Raw genomic sequence first — 26,944 nt, forward strand, 5'->3', positions numbered from 1 at the left:
TTCTGACCCTGAAAGCAGCAAGAGTGGGAAATAATCTAGATTTGAGTAAAATTTTGACCATCCAAGGTCTTCTTTCCCTCCTCTCTCCTAAAGACCCTTGTTATTCACCAAATTGTACTGTAGAGAATTATATATTTTGTGAAAAAGAACAAAAAGAAAAGACTAAGAAAGGAAAAAAGGAGGAGAAATAAAAAAGACAGTTCTGAACAGTGACAACATTAAAAAAAAAAAACAAGAAAATAGAAGAGAGAACTATAAAACTAAGGAAACAGGAAGTGTGAACCGAAGTAAGGGTAAAAATAATTATGAAGAGACATTAAAGATTCCTCACCAAAACTAAAGAATTGGACAAAATGTTAATGAAAAAATTCATTTAGATCAAATATTTTGTGACTTCAGTTGTCATCATCCCACATAACTGCAACTCTTGGTTTAATATAGTCAATCCTGGCTGGGGTGGGGGTGCTATAATTATGGACCACTATTTCCAAAATAAACTTGATGAATGTCAAGTTGAAGAAGGGTAAAAAAGTGGAGTAAATGGAATGGGGAGGGAAGGGAAAGTGCTTCAGTATTTTTGCCTTAAAATAAACTCTCTTGCTTTATAAATGTAAAAATATAATTTGTTTCTCTTATGATGTCTGTCAGGAGTCAGCCAAAAAAAAAAAAATGTGTGTGTTTAGCAAACCAAATTCAGACTGGTGAGGAGCGACTCCTGTGCCTTAGAACAGGAAACCAGGCCCTGGGATCGACTTTTTGTTTGGGAAACGAGTAAATATATTAAGTAGACAAGAGCTTTCTTCCTTTTAGATGATTTCATTGTAATCCCAGGAATTGTTATAAACTGGTTAATAGCTCTTTCGGTATTTTTCAGGCTCACTTTCAGTATAAATTCAGAGAAAAGGAAAAGGAAATGATAAATTTAAAGAAGAAGAAGAAGAAGAAGAAGAAGAATGCTCAGATACTACAAACCCTGCCGAGCTAGGTTCTGTGATCACTGGAGGCAGGACGTTGAAATTGTAGATTGGTTCTCTTCTCTAAGTGGGGTGCCAGAAGGCTCTGTTTTCTCTGGAAATTAAATTCGTGTTCATAGAGTTAGACTGTACCTAACCTGGCTGGAATTCCGCACCACTCTGCAGAGAGGATAAGCAGTAAGACTGGTTAACGTTGGAGAGTTCAGAAATCCCACTCAAGACTGTGACCGCTTAGAATTTAGGAACCTCGGGAAGAAAGAGGGGAAAGGGCATTTTCTTTATACACTCTCTGAGGGCTTCATTTTCTTTGTAATCCCTTCCCAGTCTCACTGGGCTTGAGGGCAAAGAGCTTTCTTTCGCAGAGTAGCGGACCGTAGCTATCCAAGCTTGGGGGTGGGAGGGTGGGGGTGGGGTGGGGTGAGGTGGGGTGGGGTGGGGAGAAGGCGGGAATCAATTTTCGCAGCCAGTATTCTGCCTCTAGAAAGATCAGTATCCCGGGAACTTTAGGTAACTCAGAACCCCCGCAACCGTAGCCCTCCCTTATCCTCTCACAAGCGCCAATAAGGTCCAGGTTTCTGTGCGTGGGGCCCTGGGCTTCGGAAGGTTTCTACTAACTCCTGATCATTTTAGAACTCTCAAGGGACGTGCAGGAGAAACCCTGGGAACTTACTTGGGGAAGTAGGGAGTGCGGCGAGATAGAAATAAGCTTCTCATCTCCACACAGCCCCAGCGACTTGCCTTCTCCTTTTCTCATCCATCTCCTTACTTCTGTAAAATAATCTCGCTTCTCTCCATAGGGTGTGTCGGAGTGAGATTTATTTGGTTTAAAACTCACCCCTTCCAAAGTTCTTCGAACCACGGAATACCGCAGCAACCCCTCACATTCATAGCAAAACGCACACTACCTTATGCTAGAATAGTCAGAGCAACGCTGTCCCCAATTATGCCTATCAAGGCCAGCCCTTCCTCAATACAATCCTTTTTTATTTTATTACACGTCCTCAAACTCAGATGAGGAAGCATGTCCGCCCCGACATCCACTGGTGCCGACGGTCCGCCTTCGCACCCTAGCCGGGCCGTGGCGTGCCCTGGTCAGCCCCTAAACCGTATGCAGCTGCATGAACCCGAGAGTCCCAAGCTGCGCTCCTGACAAACTACAGCTTCCTGACGAGCTACGGTTCCCGCACTTGCCGCATGTTCCCCGACTCTTCCGCACCAGGATTGAGGAGAGTGTGCTCATATCCCTCCCCACCCCTCCACCCCCGTCCTAGTCTCATGCGCACTCAAGACAATAGGCAAGAAATAACTTGAAAAGGGTTTGTCCGCAATGGGGTGGCCGGTATCTAGACAATTTGGCTCTTCAGGGTTGCTCTGGGACTCGGGCTTGTATCGCTCTCAAGCAAATGCTTTTGAGACATATTGTACTCTTCCACTCTTCCTGAATAGAAGAAGCCTTCCTGCCTTCGCAGGAGTAGTAGCAACATATCCTTTTAGGTCAGAGGAAAATAGTTTTTAAAGAATCATGAGTTATGGAAAAAGCAGGTTACACAATCTACTTTGTCAGAACTAATGGCTTCATTCACTAAAAGGCAGCCTCAGCCCTTCTCTTTACCTGACTCCAAAATAAAATTCCAAAATGGTAAAGAAGAGGGGAAAAAGGAGCATGAAGGAAAGATCAAAGTGGGGTGAAGGTGGAGGAATGAGCTTGTCTACTTAAAACATATTTATATCAGTGCTTAAAGTCTATTCAATTGCATTTTTTATTCTTGAATTTGAATAACAAATTCAATAAATAACCCATTGACCTCTCCTGGATGCAGGCCTAGTTTCACAAAACGATTTCATAGTCAAGTTTATAATCCTCCCTACTTTAGGAATTCTCCATTGCTGCAATCCACTCCTAACAGTACTGAACACCCCATACAGCACCCGAATAAAGAAACCCATGTAACACTTAGGCCACTGAAAAAATAATTAGCCTACAATCCAATATAATTTCCTTCACAAAGAAACTTACCTGATCTTGATAAAAATCATCCTTTAGTAGCTTTTGCTTTAGGGGTTGGGGAGGGGGGGAAAGAAAGACTATGAAAAATATTCACAATCTGGAAACAGGGAAATAATTAGGCAAATAACTAGGCTTTCCAAACATTTTCAAAAATGAGAACTGCAATTTTCTTCAATGAAATCTATCATAATTACATTTTTAAGAGAAAAAAAAAACACAAACTGGCTTACACAATAGAGTAAGTCCACTGCTATTCAGGGGAATAAAATAATTACTACATGCATGGACATTACTAAATACCGTATACCTTAAAAACACAGACACAGTGTTTTGTTTTATCTGTTGCAAAAAAAAAAATGTATTTGATTACTTGAGTAGAATTACAGTATCTCTGCTGTTAGTAAGTATTAAATGTTAAAGAAATTGGACCTCCTTTTCTTTTTAACTTTCCAAGAAAGTGCATGTAACAGTCCATGTTTTCCCCCCCATACCTAAAACAAAATAAACAAACACTATACCTGTTCCCTTGATCAAGAAGATGAGCTCACCTTGTAAGGAACATATGTACATTTTAATGAAAGTGATATTTCTTATTGTATATACAGGAGCATCTACAATTTTTCCACGGAAGGTTGTTCAAGATGCTATACTTAGCAGCATTGTGAAATTCCAGCACATTTTCTATAATGAATATACCTACAAGGCAAAATGTTATGTCTCAGTTTCAACTACCAAAACAACACTTTTGTATCTTCTCTAATAATCTGCGTGCTTATTACTGTACAGAAACTTATTAAACATTTAAGACGACTCAAGTAAAAAGCACAATACAAATAACAGTTCAAAACGGAAAGTGTTAAATCTACCCCCAAAATTAAAGCAGTTTTAATTTTATAATAAAAATCAAAAATTGAACCTTTTGCAAAAAACCACTCTGTTCAGTCTGTACTGTTGGGCTTTTTTTCAGTCCTTTCCTTAGATCTGTTTTGGAAGATTAAACAATGTGTTTGCTGATAAAATTTTCCAGCAGGATCAAAGTGTACATTTATATACAGACTTTATTAGAGATCTAATGCATCACTGAGGCATTGCATCAACACCAGAGTTCATGTTAAACTGGATATAGAAAATAAGTTAATGCCAGAATAAGGTCATCTATCAGAACAACTTGCAATTGCCATAAATGTTACAGCAAGTTTACAGCACTCTAGTCAATTAGTATTTAGTTCAAAATACAGAAGACCAAAGTTAATGCTTGCATTTTTTTTTTTTTGCAAAGCAAGGTTATATCACTAATAAATAAGCTCTCTTAGAACTCTAGAAGTTGAACATGGTACAAAAAATGTCAATAATGTTGTTGTTCATAGATCTGGGCAAGGGAAGTAGGCAGGGGAAGGAAGGGAGAGGAGACAACAAGAAAGCAATTGTAGGTTGCCTTCTTAGCAGGAATGTTATTTATAAGGTTGATTCTCTTTAACTTGTTGCGATCTCTTTGTTGTCCTCCACAAATCTGGTAAAACGGAAGTTATTTCCATTTTCACTGCCTGCCATTTTCTCCAGACCAGCTAGAGGAGCATTAGGTTCAGAGTTCTGGAGCTTCTCCAAACTTCCCGTCAACCCACTAATAGGTGAGCTACTGCCATTGCCAAGGCTTCCAGGAATTGGAGGGATGCCACCATTCTGAATGACTGAGATCTCGTTGGTCTTCATGGCCAAACCATTGGAGAGTGCAGCTGCATACTGATTCCAAAAACTGGAAGGATCTCCATTTCCTGACCTTGCAGCCAAATCTTTCTGGAACATTTCTGGGAATTTTACAGGATTGCCTCCCAGAAATGTCATGGGACCATCCACAGAAAGTCGCCTGCCTCTTCTGGCTGGGGTACTGTTCCACATGTGAGTGCCCATGTGTACCTAAGAAGCAGAGAATAAGTGCAAAGGAAGGAGAGAGAGAGAGAGAGAAAGAGAGAGAGAGAGAGAGAGAGAGAGAGAGAGAGAGAGAGAGAGAGAGATTTAATAGTCCAATCTGTCTAAATTCATATCCAAACACTAGACAAAGCTAGTAGTTCAAATGTCTATTCTTGTTATGTGAAGATCAGTGGGAAAGGTTGGGGATAAGATCCCCTCCCTTCAGTTGGTAATAACCTGTGTGTGTTATCAAGACATTCTCTCTACAGCAGAAGGCCTGCTCCTTCCAGTGGAAGGATGCCGGGGCATGCTCCATTTTATTACAAGTATTTAGCTTATAATGGCCTCAGGCGATCCAGTCAGTTGCAGATAGCTACTTTCAGGGTTAGAATTGTTATGTCCACTTTCATTGTGATGGTAAGTATTGTATTTGACACTCTTTACCCTATAAATGTCCTTTTCAGACAGGAAGAAAGTATCCCTCCCTGATTGCTCATTGGAGAGCTTCATGTACAGACTGAATGGCCAGAAAGTAATTATTCATCTCACATTACTGGCAGCAATCTCTAGAGAAATACTCTGTCAACAGAAAAATGTACACAGCAAGAGTGCTCAACTGGTACTCTAGAACTTAAGTATATTTGCTTTATTTCCAACACATATCAGTAGGAAATGTTATATAATCAATTAACATAATGCCCATTAGTTGTAGTTATACTATTTTTTAAAAAGAACAACAGCCATCATACTGTGCTGTACAGTGATGAAAAGAAGAGTCCACATTTAAAAAGGCTAATAATTATTCAGCAGTACACACAGGACCCAGGCCATGTGGAGATCCTTAATCAATACCCCATGGCAATGCTATGCTGTCTTATTTGGTTGGTAAAGCAATTCATTTGGTACACTTAGCTGGACAATGGAAACAGGCCACTACATTGCACATGTATCAAATTATTCAGCACATGAACATTCAGCAAGGAACAAAATGCCAAAGTCAGGCCAATGCAGCCCATTTTCATGCAAGTACCTAAAAGTTGCTTGATTGACAACATTCAGTAAATATCTTAAAACACACACACACACACACACACACACACACACACACACACACACACAGAGACACGCGGATACAGGGTAATAAAAGAGAGGGGAGAGTTAGGAAGTAGAAAGACATTGCTGAGTACCTTAAGATTGCCTTTTGTTGTGAAAGCTCTCCCACAAATTGTGCAGGCAAAGGGCTTCTCTCCAGTGTGTGTTCTTTCATGGATCTGCAGAGCACTGGAGGAAGAGAAGGTCTTTCCACATGTGTTGCAATAATGCTGTTTGGGAGTTCTCCTAGGAAGGGCTGGGAGCAGAACTGGAGATGTGGCAGATGAAGATAGAGGCCCTGATGGGACCAGGCTTGAGGAATTATCTTTACTGTCCTGAGAAGAACCATGCACAAAACCATTTACTTCTGTTTTTATGAGTGATGACAATGAATTGGTGGGGATAACTGCAGAGTTCTGATTGGGGCCAAGGTTGGAATTAGGTTCGAAGAGCTGTGATGGTAGATCTCGCATCTGATGTGTCAACATATGCTGCTTCAAATTACCCTTTGTGGAAAACCCACGATTGCAAACTGTGCAAATAAATGGTCTCTCTTTGGTATGACTTCTGTAATGAATGTCCAAGGCACTCTGACAAGCAAATGTTTTGCCACAAATGTCACATGCGGTGTTTTTAAATTTACCCCGGTCTCTGAAAGGGAAGAGTATGCCCAAGGAATCTTCTTTAATAATTTTATCTGTATGACCAGATGTCAAATCCAAAGCCCCACCATTCACAGGGGTGGGAGATAAACCATTGGCAAACTCACTCGGCAATGCTCTTTGCTGCTTCTCCTCAATACTTGGTGACTTGTGGTAATCATGGGTGCTATTGGATGGGGATAGAGCCTGCATGGAAGAGGTAGACTCTGAAATAGCAGGACTTCCAGCACTTTGGCTCTCCATATCACCTCCAACTGAGGAAGAGTCATTTGTCATTACATCTCCCTCTACAGACCCATTCTCAACTGACTTGAGGCTAGCCTGAAGCTGCTCAGCTAATCCAGCATTGATCATCTTCATCTGATTTTCCAAAGCAGCAATACTTGACATTTCTAGGGGCAGAGGGGAAGAAGACAAGCTATCTTGTGATGCATCAGCAGACTTGGGTGTATCAGGCACACTGCTATCAGGGCAGTCTTCCATGTTTTCATCTGAGAAGTTGTCTAGGTCATCGAAGTTCTTCTCATCAAAAGAACCTGTGTCTGATTCCATTGACTCAGGATAGTTTTCAGTAATTGGGGTATTAGGAATCTGGCCCCCCATATGCATTCTGATATGCTGCTGAAGTACCACAGCATTAGTGAATTTCTTCTGGCAGATGGGGCAGGAATGTTGGACTCTGAGTGGGGGCATGGCACGGTGGACACTATAGTGAGTTTTAAGATTCCCTTTTGTGGTGAAAGCCCTACCACAGATTTTACATTTAAATGGTCTCTCCCCAGTATGGGTCCGATAATGCATCTTCAGTGCACTCTGGCAACTTAGAACTCGATGGCAAATGATACACTCATTGGGGTCTGTTGCCTTTTTGTCAATATTTTCTACCAGTTGCTGTAGTTTTGATGTCTCTGAAGCTTGTGCTGAGTCCAACAACCCTCCAAAAGGGAACTTTGCCTTGAACTGTTCTGACATAAGAGGCATCAGAGGGTTGGTAAAAGTGGCTACATTGCCAGAACTGGAGTCTGCAGCTGGGGAGCTCATGGAATTGTTAGTGTTTGTGAGTGAGTTGGATACAGGGGTGCCTTCATCTATCTTACTGTTAGATGGTGGCAAAGTGGACCCCTCTGCTTCTTCAAGTAGCCCACTGGAGCTCCTTGGGGCTATTTCAACCACTCCTGAATCACTTTTAACTGAACATGGTGGGCTGGTGGCAGAATGACTTATGGGTATTGGGGCTGGTTCTTCAGTCTTGATGAAAGGGGTCAGACTGGGGATTGTTGGAGGAAGCGGCAAGCCAACTGAAGTGGTCAGTGTGGGCAGGACTGGCTTGGTGTCTAGCCAGCTGGTAACAGGTTTCTCAGGTGGGATGGACATCCCATATGGGATACCTGTACTTGTAGGGATATTATCCAAGTGCTCAGGCACAGGGTAGGGGTTCATCTGGATGTGGGGATATTTCTCTTTGTGGCGCTGAAAGTGGACTTTTAAATTTCCCTTTGTGGAAAATCTGTTCCCACAGATGTTGCATTTGAATGGCCTTTCACCAGTATGAGAACGCAAGTGGATCTGCAAGGCACTGTCACTTCCAAAGACTTTAGCACAGAATTTACACTTGTGTTTGAAGAATGCCTCGTCAGAAGTACTTTTCGCCTCAAAGGCAGTTACGTTTGGTGGCTTGCTTTTTCTTTGCTGGGCCAAGGCTGACAGAGAGTTTAAATCCTCTGCAGTTGTTCCAATATTGGGCAAGGGTCCGGGGAAAACAGAGTTACCAGGGGCAGGCTGAGGTAGAAGTGGATTAGATGCAGGACTTAATAAACTGCTTATTGCAAAAGCTGGTGAGGATGCTGATACTGGTGGGTTGCTAACCTGGGAGCCACCAGCACTTGAAACCACTTTTTCTGAGGACGGAGTTGTAACTGCTGCTGCCAATATGTTAAGATTTGGAGGAGAGCCACTGCTGGATGGGATGATCGTGTTGCCAGGACTGCTCTGAGGTAGCTGTATTGGGGGTAGCTGTTTCACACCACTGATGCTGGCAGATTGACTAGCAAGGCTCTGTGCTAATCCAGCTGCTGCTGCCAGCTGCTGGGATAAATGGGAGCTTAGCGTGGACAAGGGGTTGGCAGATGTTCGTAAAGTACCTTGAGAAGGACTAGAAGATGTTGGCCTATCTGCATTTTGGGAAGCCAACAGCAGTATTTGGTGACGGATTTGCTCTATCAGTTGCAACTGGTGGATCTGCTGCTGTTGCAAAGCCAAGAGCTGTTCCATGAGGGCTGGGATGGCCAGCTTACCACTGGACGCCCCATTGCACCTTGCTTCCTGGGAGAACTGGGCCACTGCCACCTTCGTGCTCTGGAGGTTTTCTATGATGACATTACTGTTGATCACGGAAAAGTTGCCCAGTGTCGTCAAATCCCCTAGCTGAGGTAGAGAGGTTGTAATAGCTGAGGTACCCATGGAAGAGCTGTGGCTGCTTGGAATAATTCGACTGTCGATGCTGTTGGGACCACTGCTGCTTCTGTTCGTGCCAGAGGCCTGCATTTCCATGGACTCTTCCCTGTCAAGTTTGCTGGGTGCTGAAAGGTCACTGCAGTCTACTTGATCGGTGTTATTAACTGCGTCATTCATTTGTTCATCAGGATTATCGGAGGGCGGGCTGGGGGAAAAGGTTTCAGGAGGGGAAGGTGGATTTTCATTCACAATTAAAACTAATTGATTTTTAGTGCAGCTCTTCTTGTGTTGCAGGAGATCTGATAATTCAAAGAACTCGGCACAGCACCTGCCACAGACATGGGCATCCTTGTTCTTAGTGGTTCGATTTGTTTGACCCTTCTCCATGTCTCCTAAAAACATAAAGAAACACAAGGTTAGAAACATACAAAGTCACCTGAGACTTTTTTTTTCTCTTTGGCATCTGAGACTATATTCATAAATATGTATATACATATACATGTATATAAACAGAATGAAGTGATTTTTTTAACCTACCCAAACTTAAAAACCATATACTTTTACCCATGAAGACCAATCAATATTTCTACCCCACTAATAGTTCAGACAAGTAATTTTTAAAGGTTGCACAAGGTTTCCTATCAGCCCAGTGTCCTAGATAATCATTGCCTTCAGATAATCCATCAAAATATAAAATACTATGAACTGAAGACATTGGGGGCATCATGAAATTCCATAGTAAAGCATTGATTTCCAATATTTCATAGTCCTTATTGTCTAGTTGTCCAGTAAGTTCAGAGCAACCATTCGAAGGACTCATTAGGCTCTCAAGTTCCTGTCAACCTTATTCATTTTCAACTGATTCAGAGATATCGGTGACAGTTTGTTCTGTCACTAAACTAATTTGTAGTCATTCAGGCTCCAATCAGTTGTTGACAAGGGAAAAAAAAATATGCCTATCGCCACGCTGCAGACTGACAACCTGAAAATCACCTCGGAGCTCCTACCTCCGACCTGAGCTAAGTTTGATCCCATGACAAACATTATTTATGTCAGAAACTAATTCTACTGCATCACAAATTCTGTGTTAAGCACAAAAGAAGGAGATAAAAAAAACACAGGAGAAAAGTAATAATCATAATTCATTTACAAAGCCTTCTTGGCACCTATATATCACATCATGGCATGTTTATTTTTAAAACTAAAGAATGTAGCCCAAGCTCCCATTCCACTAATCAAAGAATATATTTCAAAGTGCTCCAGAGTGGCAAAATTACTCTCTAAATATTTCATTAAAAGTGTTCTTTATATCTGTAAAACTGTTACCAGATTTACATTGCTGATTAAACATCAACATGAAGAAAGATGAGCATTTAAAAGGAAGTGTATCACCAATCCCATAAGAAATAACTCTTACTTTAAATTTTGGAAATGCTTTGCCATTCTTTCTGAATGCCTTTAAAAACAGTTTGCTGTTAATGCTCTCAATTGTTTAACAGATTGTACTGAACCTTTCATTATAAAATCCTTTTATTTCATGTTTGTTTCTACTGGTTGCTCAGATTTCTTCTCACAGGGATCCATTTGTAAATTAAACATAAAAATCTCCAACTCCAAACTAACTGATCCTATTCAAAGACAGGATGGCTCCCTATTGTTTGCTCAGCATGAGGACACCAACTTCTGTTGTACAAATGGTGTGTGGTCATCTTGGAAGGCTGTGAAAAAAAACTGTTTAATTCAAGGATTACCTCCCTGCATGTTTTTCTGCAATACTAAATCAGATAATAGGTAGTTTCCATGACTTCCAAACTGAATCTCCCAGAAAAAAAAATTGTGGAAAGGATCTTCTAGATATGGAGAAACTAAATCAAAATGACCAGCCTTCAGTAAGTTAAAACTCCCAAGAAGCCTTTTGCTTTAGGAAATTGAAGATCTTAAGAAAAGTCTGAGCATATTATATTTGAAAATAAATAAATAAACAAACTCTTAGCTTCTAAAAAATTCCTTAACCATATTTGCCTGATATGATATAGAAATTGGGTTGAACACTACACCAAATTCGTGCACACTTCTTCAATGAGAGTGTTATTTTGGGTAAATTTTACTTAACAAGCTAGCTTTCTTTAAAACGAATCTCATCTGAACAAGGGTACAGTACAAAATACATCAACAGACACCGACAAACCACAGTTTTAAAGGAAAATAGCAATAATGGTTCAGTTTTAATTTAATGTTTAATCATTCTAATTGGCATAGGATTCCAATGCACATTCTAGCCTGCTGTTTTAAGTACTCAGTCTCTGACTACATTAAAATAATGTAAACAAAATATTACAGTTAGATTTGCTAAAGTTGTGTTGTTTAACTCAGAATAAAAATAATGTGACAAAAATTCTGTTTAAAGCTTCTTATTTTGACAACCAATTTTAAATGATGCATCCATTTCAGATGCTTGTTTTAAACTAGGGAATGCGATTCTTAATATATTCAACAGAAATGTTATTTCTTTCTCTTTGCACATTTCCATATGTAATGGTTATGTTTCCATCTACTTTTACAGCCAATTATGAAGGAACAAAAGCTATTCTGTTTGTTCACACATTTTCAACAAAATGCATTAAAACTATTATGTCAGCATGTTCTATTAAGCTCTGCATTCAGTGGAAAATACTTTTCAACCAGATCACATTTATCAAAACATAAAGCCACTTTAAAACACAGTTTTGCTTGGTCAGCTGTGCTTAGGCAAATAATGGCAGATTCAGAACTAAATAACTAGCAAGGGAAATCAGAAAACTGACTTCATCAATTGTACATACCACAATGTAGTTGCTTCAAATATTTAGTATATCTGTACTAAAGATCAAAAGGCATTTTCATTTTTATAATTATAAACATCTGATATTTTCAAATTATTATTGGAAAAAATAGGAAGTTTACTTTCTAACTCTTAGCTGATTGCCACTTTCTTATACCAAAATCCTGGCTTTTTTCTATCCTAAATCACCTAAAACCTCAGGTTTATTGAGTTGAACATTTTTTACATTTAAAATTGTTCTAAACTAATAAAAAAAATAGAGACCCAAAATGTTTGCTTTGTGTCAAGAATTCTGAAACATAATTAAAGAGCAGCCCAGGATTTTAACTTCAATTTTTACAATATTCAAAAAAACCTGACATTTGATTTCAGTTTACAATCAACTACCTTAATTTCCTGATGTTTGTGAGCGCAAAATATTTCCTGTATATCTATTTTAGTTCATTTCAAAAGCAGGTGTTGCTACATTGTAATAGTTCTTCACTTTGACTCTGACTGCATTCTGGAGACTTTAAAATAAACTAGTCATTAAAAAAAAGATACATTGTTAAAAATATGAACATAGCAACTAAAAGAAGACATTTTAAGTTTAAAGAGGTTAAGGGAAGAGAGTGAATTAATGTTTTTAGCCCATTTAAAAAAAAAATCTGCTGTCTTCTCATTCAATAATCTGATTGCCACTGGTGATCTCACTTCAGTAAATAAAGTTACTTCTGGAGGAAAGGACCTTCCATTTTGTTTTGATATATTCTACACAAAATGAATAGTTAGAAAAAAAATCAAGGAGCAACAGTTTTCGGAAATATGCATATGTGAAAAAAACTTTAAGAATTCTTTGGGCCTTTTTAGTTGCCCTACCCAATTTACAGGTTTTCCAAAACTGCAGATATTTTATTCCCCATATATCTCAAACTTACTACTTAGTCCGAAAATGTCAACTCTTTGACTTGTTGAGCTGTGCATATGGTAAAATGAAAATCCTAGTTTTGTCAAATGGGAAAATAAAAATAAGTCCAAACCCCACAAAGGAAAATTTGCTCAGCCAGGAAAGACCTAAACCTCCCACCATATTTAGATTTCTTTTTTAGAATTCCTCAGAAACACAACTTGCTCTTCTGTAATATTACCATAAAGAATGCAAAGCTATCTTTAAAAATAAACCACCACCACAATAACAACAACAAACACTTTTTACCCTTTCTTTCACCTTCTTGTGACACACACCTAGGGCATCTTTCTATTTCATCTAATTTCTTTCAGAAGCATTGTTGCCATGAAAAGATTTCTACTATCTGTATGTGATCTCTTTGCAGATTTAAATGAGAAGCTGAAATTCCACATAAGTCATTAAGGTTACAACATATACTAAATGTATTTTCTGTAATGTGTAAAATTTTCTCTGTGAAAGGATATCATTCTCAAATGGCAAATTTACCAGTTCCATCTTTGCAAGGCTGCTTAATTTTCTCATGGGGAATGGAACTTTGGGTATAAAGGAATACAAGCAACATTCATGAAAAATAAAAAAAACACAAACCCGTCTTTTAAAATCCTGTTCAACTCAGCTTAAATTATAACAATAAATGAAAGGGGAAAAAATGTCTTCCCCATGGATGAATCAAAGTGAACACTAGATGGGGTTCCAGTTGCAACAGTTTCTTTAAAAAGTTCAGTGTGGTTTTGCTGTTTCAGTGACACTTAAAAGAGAGCCTCCTTAAGGCTTGAGCTAAACTTTGACTACATAAACATTGGCAAAGGGACAAGAAAATAAATCCTTGTTGTTTGAGGGTAAAACTGAGCTATGGGAACTACCTGTCAATCTTCCCCTTCGGGGGTCTGGCATCTGAGGGTGACAGGGGAATAAGGTTAGCAAAAGAAGCCAGGCAGATAAGGTGAAACTAAAATAAACTCCTAACTTCCTGCTAAGTGACTAGTAAGACTCAATTTGGGGGTCATTGGTAAGATACTAAAGTACATATTGTGATGTGGACCTTGTCACCTTTGGACGGAAGAGGGCTAGCAAAGGTTAAAATAGCAACACATGAGTTTTTTTTTTTTTTTTTTGGATGTTTTTTGGTTTTTGCTCTCCCTCCTCTTTTCCCTATCATCCAAACTTTTCTTGAATAACAGCTCAGCCTACCAAACTATACACTTGCACAGTTCAACTTTCAATTCTTCCAAAAGATTTTGAAAAAGATTAGTGGGATACACCAGAAACTGTCAGGCAAAAAACAAACACCCCCTTTCCCCAATACACACACCAAATCCCCAACACCACCAAAAAACAACAAAACAAAACAAAACAACAATAACCCAAACAAACAAACCCCAAAAGCCACCACTATTGTTTGGTCTTTGTTTTTTTAAAAGAAAAACTGTACAGTCTGTTAGGGAGTGCTTAATTTTAAGTAATAATTTCATAAAACTTAGCTGCTTCACTTCCTTCCCTCCCTCCGCACTTCTACTAAGTAGAGAATTTTTTTCATTCAAAATGAATTTTTTGGTTTGTTTGCTTAAAAAAAAAAGGCACTTCAAGGTATTTCTATGGTATCACCTTGGTATACAACAAGGCCTAAAGAAACAAAAACACAGAAAGACAATATAAACAACCACTCATGCCGAGGGAAAAAAATAGACATAGAAGCACCACAAATGGCAGTGATGAGGAGATGTATATATAGTATTAAGACATATAGAAATACATTTATATTATCACACATATTGCTAAACTTGTTTTATAAAACTTGTATAAATGTACCTTCATAGCCCAAAGAATGTTTTCTCACTCTGAGGTCCTCCATTATGCAACAAATCTAAAAGAGGCCTGACTAAAACATGTATTCCTTTCAATTGCCCTATCTTGCAGGTGTCGGTTTTTCCCCAAAAGCAATTAATTATCGTTCCCAATAACCTTTTGGGTCCAGAAATCAATGTGTGGCCCATTAGCCTGCTCACAATGAGCAAATTACTTCAGTAAATAACAGAAATTCATTATTAATATAAACAGAATAATTGATTTTTATGATTCTTTATATTGAAGGGTAAGCAAATATTTTTATTATAATGTATGGCTGCTAATTTTTTTTTCTCTTGAAATTACATTTATCTCAAAAACTTTGAGCAATAAAATCATTTTCTTATATAGGAAGGAGGTTAATTAGGCCACAAAACTAATCACATTTCAAAACCAAAACCAACCGAATAACTCAACCAACAAAAACAAGAAACACTCAAAAAGCAACTAAAATCCAAAATTCTCAGAAAACAAATATTTAAAATATCAATGCCATGTTATCTCTTCTCAGAAACTATCAATTCAGAGAAACAACTATTCAAATTTTTTAAGTAGTGAATCTTGACTTGTTGAATATCCTTTAAAAGTAATATTAGCCAGTTCCACTACTTCCTCTCTATTTCAGGAGCCTATTTTGGGAAGTAATTCTTGTGTCTACAGATATGCTAAAACATAATTTAAATGATATAGATGACAAAAACATATTTTTGTTTTCTCTCACTGGGCAAAGCTAATTTATAAGAAGGTATCCTAAGATAGCTAAGACTCTGTAATCAGGCATACACATGAGCTTTTAGTCTTCAAAACTGACTTGAACAACTGTGCCCACACTTCTAAAGAAGTTTCCTAGATCAGGAGGAGGGGAAAACAATTTCCTGGGTCATATTTTGAGGGGAAAATACACAAATATAAAGTGATAGATCAAGTTGTGAAGAGTATGTATAACTTTTTATTAAGATAAAGTATAGCTATAATCTTTAAATTATTTCATAACGCTATAATTTAAATTTGCCTTTAGACTTAAGGAAACATCCTTGTTGAAATGCTGATTTCCCTCCTGATGTTTTAAATGTCTTATTGGGGAAATTATTCTTAAAACAAAAAACTCGGCTGAAGTATGATTGGAGAATATGGATAGATGTTGGATGGTGTAGAAATGATGGGTTAAAAGATAAATACATACTTCTAGACTACACATACATATGTGGTAATTCTTAGGTCTATAATGAACAACAAATTCCATCTTTCTCACAAAAATACTGAGCTGATGTGTGGTAAAGTGAAAAAGCACTCTTCTAAGGCTGGTGCTTTATGGGATTAGTTGTATACTAATATTATTACAACATACTAAATCCTGTAACACTATTACAAAATCTACCCTTCAGGCAACTTCGACAAAACTTATTGTTCAAGCATGTAAAAAAAAGCCATAACCTAGAACCATTACTACTAGGGGAAAGGAGGGGGTCTGAGGTGAAGTTTCCTACCTTGTTTCTAATAGTTAACTGCTAGCACTTAAAAAAAAAAAAAAAGCAACAAAACCCCCTGACTCTTACTTATTTACTTAATTAACTTACCTTGCCGCTCAAATAAACTTAAGAAAATGAGGTAGTGAATTACTTTTATGCTATCCTTTATGAGAAATATTAACTATTGAAAATGCTTTTCAGAGTAGGGGCAGAAGAAAAGAAAAAGTTTCCATCTAGCAAATGATGTTTGCCAAAATCCTGCAATTGAAAACCTAAAAATAAAATAAAATAAAAAATAAAAAGCCTTTAAAAAGTAACAACATATTCAAAAAAAGAAATGAACAGACAGCAAAAACTTCGTGGAGGACTGCTACAGAACCATATTGGGAACGTAGGAAAACAAAATAAAACCAAAAAATAAAAACTTTTACATGCTGCAAGTTCATTAGTTAATTGCTCAAGTATTTACAGGTTAAAGGAGATTAAGTTTTGGAGTGTTTTCGATTTCCCTTTTCTCACTTGATTACCGGTGCTAGGTGGGTTTAGGTTAAATGGAAAATTTAAAAATATATATTTACAAAACAGATATTGCACTATATGCAGACGCAGACTCCCAAGACCTGTCTGGGACACCCGAACTCGAGGCTCTGAGACCTACTGCCAGAGGGCTTTCCTTTGGAAGCTCAATCTTCCGATCCCTCTTCTTCACCTCCTTCCCTAAACCCAAATTTCCAGAGTGTTTAAGCGTGAGTGAAGGTGAGGAATACGGGAAGGGGGTCCCTGATGTGGGGCAGTCTTCTCGGCATCCTCGCGAGTCCCGGTAATCTCTCGGGAGCCAGAGGTGGCAGCTAGGGGATAGGTTAGGCCCCGAGGGGCACGCGAACCCCGGACCAAAAGACCGCAGGGGCCAGGCCTACTTCTTCTGGGTCGCGGGATTTGGGATATTAACAAGAATGTGAAGAAAATGATGCGGGGCAGAACTCATAGAGGCCCCAGGTCTTCCTCCAGAGTGGTCTCTAAGTTCTCTCCTTCTTCTCTTCTTCCCAACTCCTCCTCCATCCCTATCGATTGCCTGGCAATTTTGGGTCTAGGGAGGGAAGAGGCAGAGAATCGAAGGTCCTACACTCCAGCTGAGATGGTTTCGGATCGTACCGTGTCTCAATGGCGGCCTGATCAGTCCGAAACTGGGATGTCCCGGGTGGCTCCAGCTGATCCCAAGGAGATTCCCCGATCTCCTTCCAACAGGGCCTCGGTCCTAAGAACGCTCAGAAGTTGTACTACGAGGGGGGAGCCCAAGATAGATTTCTCTGCTCCGGTTCCCACCTATCTCCCCACTCCAATTTTCCTCTCTGCTCCCCTAGCACACAAACTTTGCGGTACTTTCTCCTTATTCAGCACCAAGTGACTTTCTATTTGCAGTGGGAAAAGAGAAAATGTGGGGATGTTTAAAACACCCCTTCTCCTAGTTTCTACAGTCTCTTCTCAACCCGATAACCTTACCCAGCCGAAGAGCCCAAAGAGCGAACTCTCTCCTCTGCTCACCTCACCTCCAGCAATACAAAAGATGCTGGGGCAGATGAAGGGTGGGAATCGAATTAACTAAGCCCCTGCCCTTACCTCTAGTTAGCCCCATTGACCTCAAGCACAAGGCTGATCGCGCCCGGGTTCTCCAGCCAAGTCAGCGGCAATCAGACCTGGTATTAGTTCTCACCTTCTCCCAATCCCGGGACCCCAAATGAGTCCCTATCCTTCGATCCCGTCACTACCTCCACCACCTCGGGCAGCCGGCTTGAGGGAGGTGTGGGTTTTGTGGGTTTGGGGATGGGGCTGGGGGCAGGGAAGAAGGAGAGGAGAGGCGCATCTCCCGCCGCTACTCCCCCCTCACTCCCCCCCACCCCCCCACTCGGAGCCAAGCTCCGTACGGCGAAGTAAACTTCCTTTCCCGAGCCAGGACTGGGGCGACGAAAGGATTGGAGCGACGGAGCCGAAAGGTTTGCAGTCCACCGAAACGGGTGGCGGTAGGGTATGTATGAGGAAAGCGGCGGGGCTGGAAAAGACAACAATAACAAGCCTTAGGGAAAGAGGTGAGGACCAGTCCCTAACCCGGACATCGAGTCCCGGTCCTCGCGTCCTTTCCCCAATCCGGACTTCGCTTGGGACACACCATATAGTTTCTCCCTTTTTCTTTCCTCCACTCTTCCCCTCCCCCACGACTCGAGTGTCCTCTCCCCGGAAAAAGAAAGGGGAAAAAAGAATGAAAATATCCTTCCTGCCCTCCCCACAAAATGTTGGATGATACCAATAACTCTAGAAGGTGTATTACAGCTAAGTGAATAAGTGAATATGTCTGTGTTTGGTTTTAGAAAAGAAAGAGAGAGAGAGAGAGAGAGAGAGAGAGAGAGAGAGAGAGAGAGAGAGAGATGCATATATAAATTTAAAATAAAATCGTCAAGATGAAGGGGAAACAGGAGTCTGGAGATGGCAGCGGCGGGGAAGTTGGTGCGGAGCGCGTGGGGTTGTGTGGAGTGTGTGGAAGTACGAGTGTGAGTGTGTGTGTGTGTGTGTGTGCGCTGCGCGGGCTAGGGGACTCACCATCTCGCTGGGGGAGCGAGGCCAGAACGGGGTCGGATTGGAAATGTTGAGGCTTCGCTTGCTTTCTCCGCGACATGCTGGCTCAAACATCGGCTGGGGCAGAATAAAAAATTACTAAAAAAAAATCTTCTCAAAATTACGGAAATCGAGCGGCAGCGGTGGCTCCCCCCTCCCGCCTGCCCGCCCCCCTCCCCGACTCCCCGGCCCTCAGCGCAGCGCGCATGTGTCCTGCTATAATTATGATTATCAATAATGCATTGCGATTAATCATAGAGGGGCTCTTTGAAAGGCGATTGGCAACGGGCCAGCGCTATTCAAACCCGCTCGCCTTAATCAATTAGCTCGTGATTTGCTGTAGACCCCTGTCTCTCTGCAGCTCCTGCCCAATAAGCCGGCCGCGGGGTTGTCTCTCCCCAAAGAGGAGCCGGAGACTGTGTTAACCCTCTTAGCAACCGGCTGGGACTCCGGCAGGCGCTGTTGGCCTGCCTTCTGTAGGAATGCGAGTTTCCCCTAGTCCCCGTCCCCGTCCGCGTCCTCGCGCCCCCCCCCCCCATCCCACCGCCCCCCCTCCCCGGCCCCCCTTTCCCCATCTCCCTGCTTCAGGTTGGGCCGACCCAAAAGCGCAAACCCTCCCCGAAATTAAAATACTGTTAGGGAGGGGTGGAGAAGAGGAGGTGGGGGAGGAAGAAAAGTGGGACGGAGACAGAGACAGAGAGGACTGCAAACTTCCCAACTTGGACCGCGCTTCCCAGGCTCCAGCAGCTGCCGGTTCCCCTGACCAAGCTGGGCTGCCCTGGTGTAAGGGATGAGTGGAGGGCAGTTGTGAAGGATGGAATGACAAGGTTTCTGGGGGGCGAGGCGAGGGGAAATGCGAAATCCCTGCTTGGGAAGCAACTGACCTGAGTAAGCCGTTAGCCCCCTTATCCGGATCTGGTTATACATTTCTCCTCTCAACAAATTCAATCAGAAAACACTGGCGGAAAAGTATCGCCCCCACCCACACACCCACACACCCACACTGGGGAGCGGGGGGGAGGGGGTCGGGGGGGGAGAGAAACACAACAAAATAGTCCAGCGTAATTTTGCCTCCTGCTTGTGTCCGCCACGGTTCTCTCTCCCTCCCTCCTCCGCTCCCTCCCTCCCAACTCGCCAGCTCCTCTCCCAGAACTCAACATTCCCAGTATCCAGGGCTCCGGGGGTGCGGAGAAGAGGATCCAGGAAAGGTTTGGGAAGGTTTTTTTGTTTTGTTCTTCCTTTCCTGCCCTCCCCCTCCCTCCCCACTCTCTTGCTCCCTGTCTCTACCTCACTCATTCCCATGACAATTAGAGCAAAGTTTTAATTTTCGGAAGAACTGGCCCTGGTGCCGATGGGTTAAGGGGGAGGCCCGGTCCCGCCCCGTCCCTGCAAATGTTTCCCCCTTTTGCCACCCCCCCCTCCCAACCCCGCGCCACCCGGGGTTGATTGGTGGGAGCGTCACTTGGCCGCGGGGGAGGAGGAGACGACAAAGGTGGAGGCGAAAGCGAGGAGCCCGGGGCAGAGAAAGGGGACTGGTCTCGGAAGGCAGTTTTTCTCCGGGCAGGCTGAGCCGGGAGGCTCAGGGGCCAGGAATCGGGTACCGAGGATCCTATACCCTTTTCTCTAGCCATATTCGTCCCGTCTTCTCCCCCCTTCCTACCCTATATAGAATTCGGAACTGGATGAAGAAATGGCACCAGCCTGAAAACTAGGGTTCAGGAATGAATATCCTAGGCCCATGGCCCGTGGCCGAGGCCCTGGATGCAAACAACTTGCACCTTTCCAGGCCTCCGTCCTCTGTGCGACTATTGGCTGAGGGGGGCGCTGTGAGACTTGCAGGGGATTAGGGGACCTTGTGCCACTGGAACTGGCCCTGGCTGTGTCTCTGTCCTTCTAGGCAGAGTTTGAAAATTAGTGTGTTAAGTGTGCATGAGTGTTCGTGCGCGCGCCCCTGTGTGCGCGCGCGCGCGCGTGTGTAACCAGGAAGGTGCTCTGTGCGTCTCTGTTCCCTGTCCCTTTGACTAGCATTCTTTTCTCTCTCAACTGCAGAACACTACCGCGAAACTTTGAGGTCTGATGCAAGAGCTCTTGGTCCAGGAGATAACTAACCCTTTTTGTTTCCCCCAGTTCTTGGTCTTGCCTTGCACTCTCTGATCCGCTCAGCGATTCAAGGAGGAGGCTGTCATAGGACCTAAGGTTCTGGCAGAACTTCTGTCCCTTCCCTTGGGAACCTGGATTGTCCTCTCTGTTTCTTTCGCTTCCTTTCGCATCATTTATTCTGGGGTCAGAGTAGTTCAGCTCTCCTCGTCAAGAGGAATGACAAACTTCTTTGTAGAATGAAGGAAAGGCCGGGGATTGTAGGATGCCGGAGTAAATCGAAGGGATATAGACATTTCCACTTCAAATGACCTTAGGAAACTTGGGTGGAAGTATAAAGGACTCCCAAGTTCGGAAGTTATAGCTCCGGATTTTACAGGTCATACTAAGAACGAAGTTAAACCGCCGGTTCATCTTAGAAACCGGGGCAAGGAAAAGGGAGCCTACCTAGGCGCGCGTTTAGCTTCTGCTACTGGAAGTTCCCCAAAGGAGTAGCCTTTTCTAAAGACAATCTGTGTCTCCTTCCCACACCTCCCCCCCCCCACCCCCAAGCTCTATAAGTTACTGCTTTTCTGTATCTTAGTCTTCGTAGTCCTTTCGCTCTGTTTCTCTTTTCCTATCTCTATTTCTTTAGCAGCATCATTTTCTCTCTCAGCAGTTTTTCCTGGCTCTGTCTCTGACTGTCCCTCTGTCTCTCTGTCTCTGCCTTTCTCTCCTCTGTGTTCTGTCTCTTCATCTCTGCCTTCCCGGGTCCTGTTGCGTTCAGTAAATTTTGATTAAAAGACAAACGAATCTATCAGTGGGGATGATGTTGAAGAATGAAGATAATAATGTTTCCATAGGTGCCGCTTCAGATGCCATTATTTTCCACTGAATATTTAAAGAGATCCCCTCACTAAAGATGGATCTACTTTGTGCCTGATGTGTCAGCCACTCTCTTTTCTAGGCACCAATTTGTGTGCGGATCGTAGGCGCAAGAAAATGTACTCACCAGTATTTACACCCCAGACCTCCAAGAGACGCACAGACCCTAGGATGCGCGTAAACGCTAGTGCATTCTTAAAGATCCGCAAATACTTGTGCATGCACACAAACACACTCGTTTTTCACACTTCCATAATCAACCCCCCGGAAGAAACTTCTCTGGAGATCTTAACTATTATCGGAAACGCTCTGGGAGAAGAGTAGTTATTTTGCACATACAGTTTCTCTCGTTTGTACATTCACTGTACGCTCAAGATCTGTCTTTCCGGAATAGTTGGATCTGCGAATATTGAGAGAGAGAGAGAGAGAGAGAGAGAGAGAGAGAGAGAGAGAGAGAGAGAGAGAGAGAGAGAGAGAGAGAGAGTATATGTGTATGTGTATGTGTATGAAAATCCAAGCTTTTCTCACATTCTATCCGTCCCGCAAAGAAAAAAAAGAAAAGAAAGCGCAAAACTTGTTACTTAAAATTTTAATGCTGAAATAGTGTCGTGAAAGAAAAAATAACGGACAATCAAAAGTTTAATAACTTTTTCGTTCCTTTTCATACTCTACAGCATTGAGACAAAAGGTACTTTTAGAATCCAAGGCTGATGGCTAATGTATGGGGTTTTTGTTTGTTTGTTTGTTTTTGTTTTTGTTTTTCTCTTTGGCTTTAAAGAGAGTGAAGGGGAGATGTAGGTGGGGAGGGCAACAGGGAGGAGGGGGAGGGATGGTGTCTGGAGGGAAAGAGAAGAATTGGTCTTTATTGTTGTTGATAGCAATACATCAATTAAGTGCCATTGTCTTTTGCAGAAGTTCGTAGTGTTTACAAGCCCAAATGGCGAGATGTCAGGGTAGCCGCGAGTGTGTGTGTGTGTGTGTGTGTGTGTGTGTGTGTGTGTGTGTGTGTGTGTGAGAGAGAGAGAGAGAGAGAGAGAGAGAGAGAGAGAGAGAGAGAGAGAGAGAGAGAGAAATTATGTGCCTGAAATGTCGAACAAACCTTAGTGGCTCAGTGAAAAGGCTGATTTATTTGGGGGAGGGAGGAGGGACATTGGGGGAAGGAGAGAATGAGACAGAGTTAGCATCTCCAACGCCTGGTCCCTGACTGTTTCCCTTGCTTTCCCGCCCCAGGGATCAGCGATCTATATTTCTCGGCTGTGAAAATCCGCCCCCGGGTGAGAAGCAGCTGGGCTGGGGAATCGATGTCCGGCTTTAGGAGATGAACACAGAGGGGAGGTGTTTGGAATTGGGGGAAGATTGTGAAGAGAATCAGGCCGGGTCAGGGTGCCAGTAGCTAAAGGTATAAGGAATTATTCCCTGTATGTGGGTGTGATCGTAGAGCAAGCAAACAGAAACCTTACTTGTCACCCATTTTCTGCTCTTCGGGGGCATCCACTCCACTCAAACTTTGCTTCTCTACTATCTGGTTCGGCTGCTCTTACGAAGTGTATAAGAGGGTGTACAGAAGTTTTTTTTTTTTTTTTTTTTTTTTTAAATACTCCTACTTTCGAGTCTTCCCTTCCCCGCCCCCCCCCACACCTTTGCTCTAGATTTTCCCTCAGGCTTTCCCAAATTTGTGGGCCCTTTAGAGGCCCCAGTCCAGATGGGCGCATACAGAGACAGCTGGAACAGGGAAAACAGTCAGGAGGCCGCAGCTGCAATTGTCAAAGGAAGCCGCGTGGAGAAAGTTTAGAGCTAGCATCTCTTTTCCCCTCCCCTCTCCCAGCCCTGCGTTCTGGCCAAGGACCTCAGAGATCCTCCCCTTTTTCTCCCCTTTCCCATTTTCCGATTTATTTCCCCTTAGGAGGGGCTCTCAGAGCAAGGCCTTAAGTGTCTCTTTTTCACATTGCCATCCCCAGCAAAGTGACCTGAAACCGAGCAGCAGTCTTCTTTTTGAAGGCTGCAGGGGCCCGATTTAGCTTCCCAAGTTGTACCTAGGAGGGAGGCCTCCTGTTCCTAAATCAGCAGGGTCTCTGGTACTCGGGTGATGCCCCAGAGTTCTTCAGCTGCCTTCCCCTCAACCCCTTCGTTTCTCGACCGCGACAATTGTACCACCAGTTCTGTGAGCCCACATCATTGCACTCCATTCTCTCCCCCCCCCACCCCCACCCCATCCCGTTCCCGGGTTCATTGGGTTTGGAGCAAGTACTGAGAATGCTTTTTTTCAAAATTTCAAATACAAAGTAAATAACGCTGAAAAGCAGGCAATGTGTGAGCTTTGGGGCGGGAGGTGACAAGGAAAGCATTCGGATATGCAGAATTGATGAGAAACCATTAGCTAAAGAAACTTGGAAATCAAATTCCCAATTACCCTCCTCCCTTTTCCTCGTTTTCCCGAAGGCCGGTGAGATAGAGAAAAGTAGAAGAGAAAGAGAGAGAGAGAGAGAGAGAGAGAGAGAGAGAGAGAGAGAGAGAGAGAGAGAGAGAGAGAGAGAGAGAGAGAGTGTGTGTGTGTGTGTGTGTGTGTGTGTGTGTGTGTACGCGCCAGCGGGAGTTGGAAAGGGTAGTTGTGTATATGCAGATGTAAATACCCGGGTTTTGGATGGATTCATTTATTTGCGTTCCCATCAGAACTGCCTATAGAATTAGGGAGTGGAAGCACCTTCAGTCCAAGAAAGAGTCACATTCGGAACTCATATGACCAAGGCCCAGCTACGTGATTCTCCAGAGATGCAAAAAAAGAGAATGAAGTTTGTAAAATCAGAAGTAAATACTGGAATGTGATTACAAAACAAAACATCTTTTACCTTGCTGCAATTAGAGTTGTTTTCCCCCCTATGCAAAAACTAATGAATTGCAAACTACAAAGGAGAAAGTAAGAGAATAAATGTCTGTGAGAAGGGGAATTAAGGAGAGAAAAAAGGGAAAGTAAGGAAAAGGGACAGGGAGAGGAGAGGAGGAAGGAATGGGAAGGAGGAGAGAGAGAGAGAGAGAGAGAGAGAGAGAGAGAGAGAGAGAGAGAGAGAGAGAGAGAGAGAGAGAGAGAGAGAGAGAGAATTTGTCCACAACTACGATATACCTAGTCTAATGTTGGCATCTTTCAGAGGCCTCTGAAACACTCGGTGGCAATCGGGTACATTCATTTTTCTCTGCGTTTGGGCTGTCTGATGTCCTGTAGGCTAGTGGAGAAAGTGCACAAAGGTTCAAGTGAGTTTGGACTGTTGTCCCTAGTCCCACAGCGCTACTAGGAGTCGGTACTGAGCTATAAAGAACCTAGATTCAAACCTCGTTAATAATGATTTTCCTCCGTTGATCCCCCTCCCTCCCCTCCCGCCCCTTCCCGCCTCACCGTTTCAATCGTTTGGAGTCCTAATCGTCGAAAAAAGTCGACCTCGCCCAGAACTCTCCACTTCTAGTTTGGAGAGGCTCCTTTGCCTTCTTGCTAAGCCATACGCTCCGGCTGCTGGAAGAAGGGTCGCCTGGCGTCGGTTTCCACAGCAAACTGCAGTGGAGCCCAGAGAAAGCAACTCTGCGGAGCTAGGGGAGGCTTCTCCGAGACCACACCCGGGCCTGAGAAATATAAGCCCAGTCCCACTTTATGAAGCAGCTGCTGAACCCTTGGCGTCCCCGTCCTGAGCTACCCTGAAAACGAATTGCCTTCTCTTTTTCGGACAAGAAACTACTTTTCCTCGGTTCAAGCTGCATCAATACCGAGGCTTAAAACAAACAAACAAACAAACCTGGCACCACCAGGGACCTTTATGTTAAAACACAAACTTTCTAGCCTTCTCCTCTTGTTCATGTTTCACCTTTAAATTGATTGGACCTCAAATGCAAAATACTTCCCTGAAAGTATTATGTGTGACATTTTGTTTTCCCCAGGAGAAATGCCCCGAGGAAGGGGTGGGTGGGGAACGACGGAATAATCTCAATTTTAGAAAAAGAAAACCCTCTTTTTTTCCTTTTTTCTTTCTTTCTTTTCCTTTTCCTTTTTGATCTAAAATCTTTTCACAATTTTCTAAGCGTGAAAAAAAAAAAAAGATCTTTTGTCTATATGACCTGTACTTTATTCAATAAAAAGGATTGTGGCAATAGAATTTTCACTATGCCACAGGGGAGTTTGTCCATTATTCCATAACTAGTGTTTAGCTCCCATGAGACAGTTATCCTAAGAGAAGTTGTCCTTCTTATCAACTAAATGCCTGTGGGACCTATCTGTGCGTGAGAGAGGGATATGAACCCTTGCTCTCTGAGTATGGGCATTCTTGGGTTGTGTTGCGTGAATTAATTTTTATTTTTGGTAAATGATGCAGAAGTAAGGTTATCCATAATAAGTATAATGTGAACAGGACAACAAGCTGCCTATGACTTGCAACAACAACAAAAAAACAAAACACCACCTTCCACAAAATCCTTTGTAATGAAAACAATATCAAGAATCGTCACTGGATATGAATCAGCATTGGGGTGAGGGGAAGCCGGCTGAAGGTGAAATCAAGCTTTGTAGATGACTTCTGCCTTTGTGGTTTTCAGCACAAAGAAACACCTTTCCTTATTACCTGTATTAATCAAGCAATGAAGAAGAAACTTAGAAACAGGGCATAGACTCAGCAACTTTCCCAATATACCCTTTAATTTATGCCTTGTCCATCACTTCCATAATTGGTAATTTACAAAGGCATGGTTAGGACTTTGGGATAATCCCTAGTGCCCTATCATCTGTCCTTACTAGGATGAAATGTGTAGTTCATATCAACAGATTCAGAAATGAAACCTTGTGATATTATAATAGTCCCTTTCTGATTTTCTGCTCAAAGCAGATTTCCCAGGAGTCTTGTCTTAGGGGTGTCTCAGTCACACTGAAGCCTTTGAGGACTTTTCCCCAACTCCTCCTGGTTCCACACTAGACCCAGAGACAATTTTGGCCTAAAATTGCTGGGCAATTCTGCATTTCAGCCAGCAATGAAATATCTGTCTGCTGGGAGAATCAGGATCTCTTAGAAGCAGGGGGAGAGAGAAGATATTCATTCAAACCCTTCCTTTTTCTTTCTATCTCTCTCAACTAGAATGAATTTTCTGAATCATTGTGTCATTGTCTTGTTCTCTCACTCTACATATGTTTCTTTGCCCTTTAAAATAGAAAAATAGCATTAAA

The 26,944-nt window shown here is 42.4% G+C and overlaps 1 protein-coding gene across 1 annotated transcript; it reads right to left on the reverse strand.

Annotated features, from left to right (window-relative positions):
• Window positions 1-3,531: 3,531 nt before the first annotated feature.
• Window positions 3,532-19,347, reverse strand: SALL1 (spalt like transcription factor 1). Its single transcript, XM_051979829.1, has 3 exons — window positions 18,775-19,347; window positions 6,078-9,490; window positions 3,532-4,896 (listed from the first exon to the last, which is right to left on the reverse strand). The coding sequence occupies exons 1-3, from the start codon at window positions 18,848-18,850 to the stop codon at window positions 4,456-4,458; spliced, it is 3,930 nt and encodes a 1,309-aa protein (XP_051835789.1). The 5' UTR covers window positions 18,851-19,347; the 3' UTR covers window positions 3,532-4,455.
• Between the last annotated feature and the right edge of the window lie 7,597 nt (window positions 19,348-26,944).

The sequence above is a fragment of the Antechinus flavipes genome, chromosome 2 (genome assembly GCF_016432865.1).
Source record: "Antechinus flavipes isolate AdamAnt ecotype Samford, QLD, Australia chromosome 2, AdamAnt_v2, whole genome shotgun sequence".
Lineage (NCBI taxonomy): Eukaryota > Metazoa > Chordata > Mammalia > Dasyuromorphia > Dasyuridae > Antechinus > Antechinus flavipes.

Bases quoted from the DNA above. Each gene is read 5' to 3' on its own strand.
- SALL1 (XM_051979829.1), bottom strand. From the start codon at position 18,850: ATGTCGCGGAGAAAGCAAGCGAAGCCTCAACATTTCCAATCCGACCCC. The intron at 9,491-18,774 runs GTGAGTCCCCTA...TTATGTTTTTAG, and splicing joins CTCGCTCCCCCAGCGAGATG to GAGACATGGAGAAGGGTCAA. The intron at 4,897-6,077 runs GTACTCAGCAAT...TCTGCTTCTTAG, and splicing joins CAACAAAAGGCAATCTTAAG to GTACACATGGGCACTCACAT.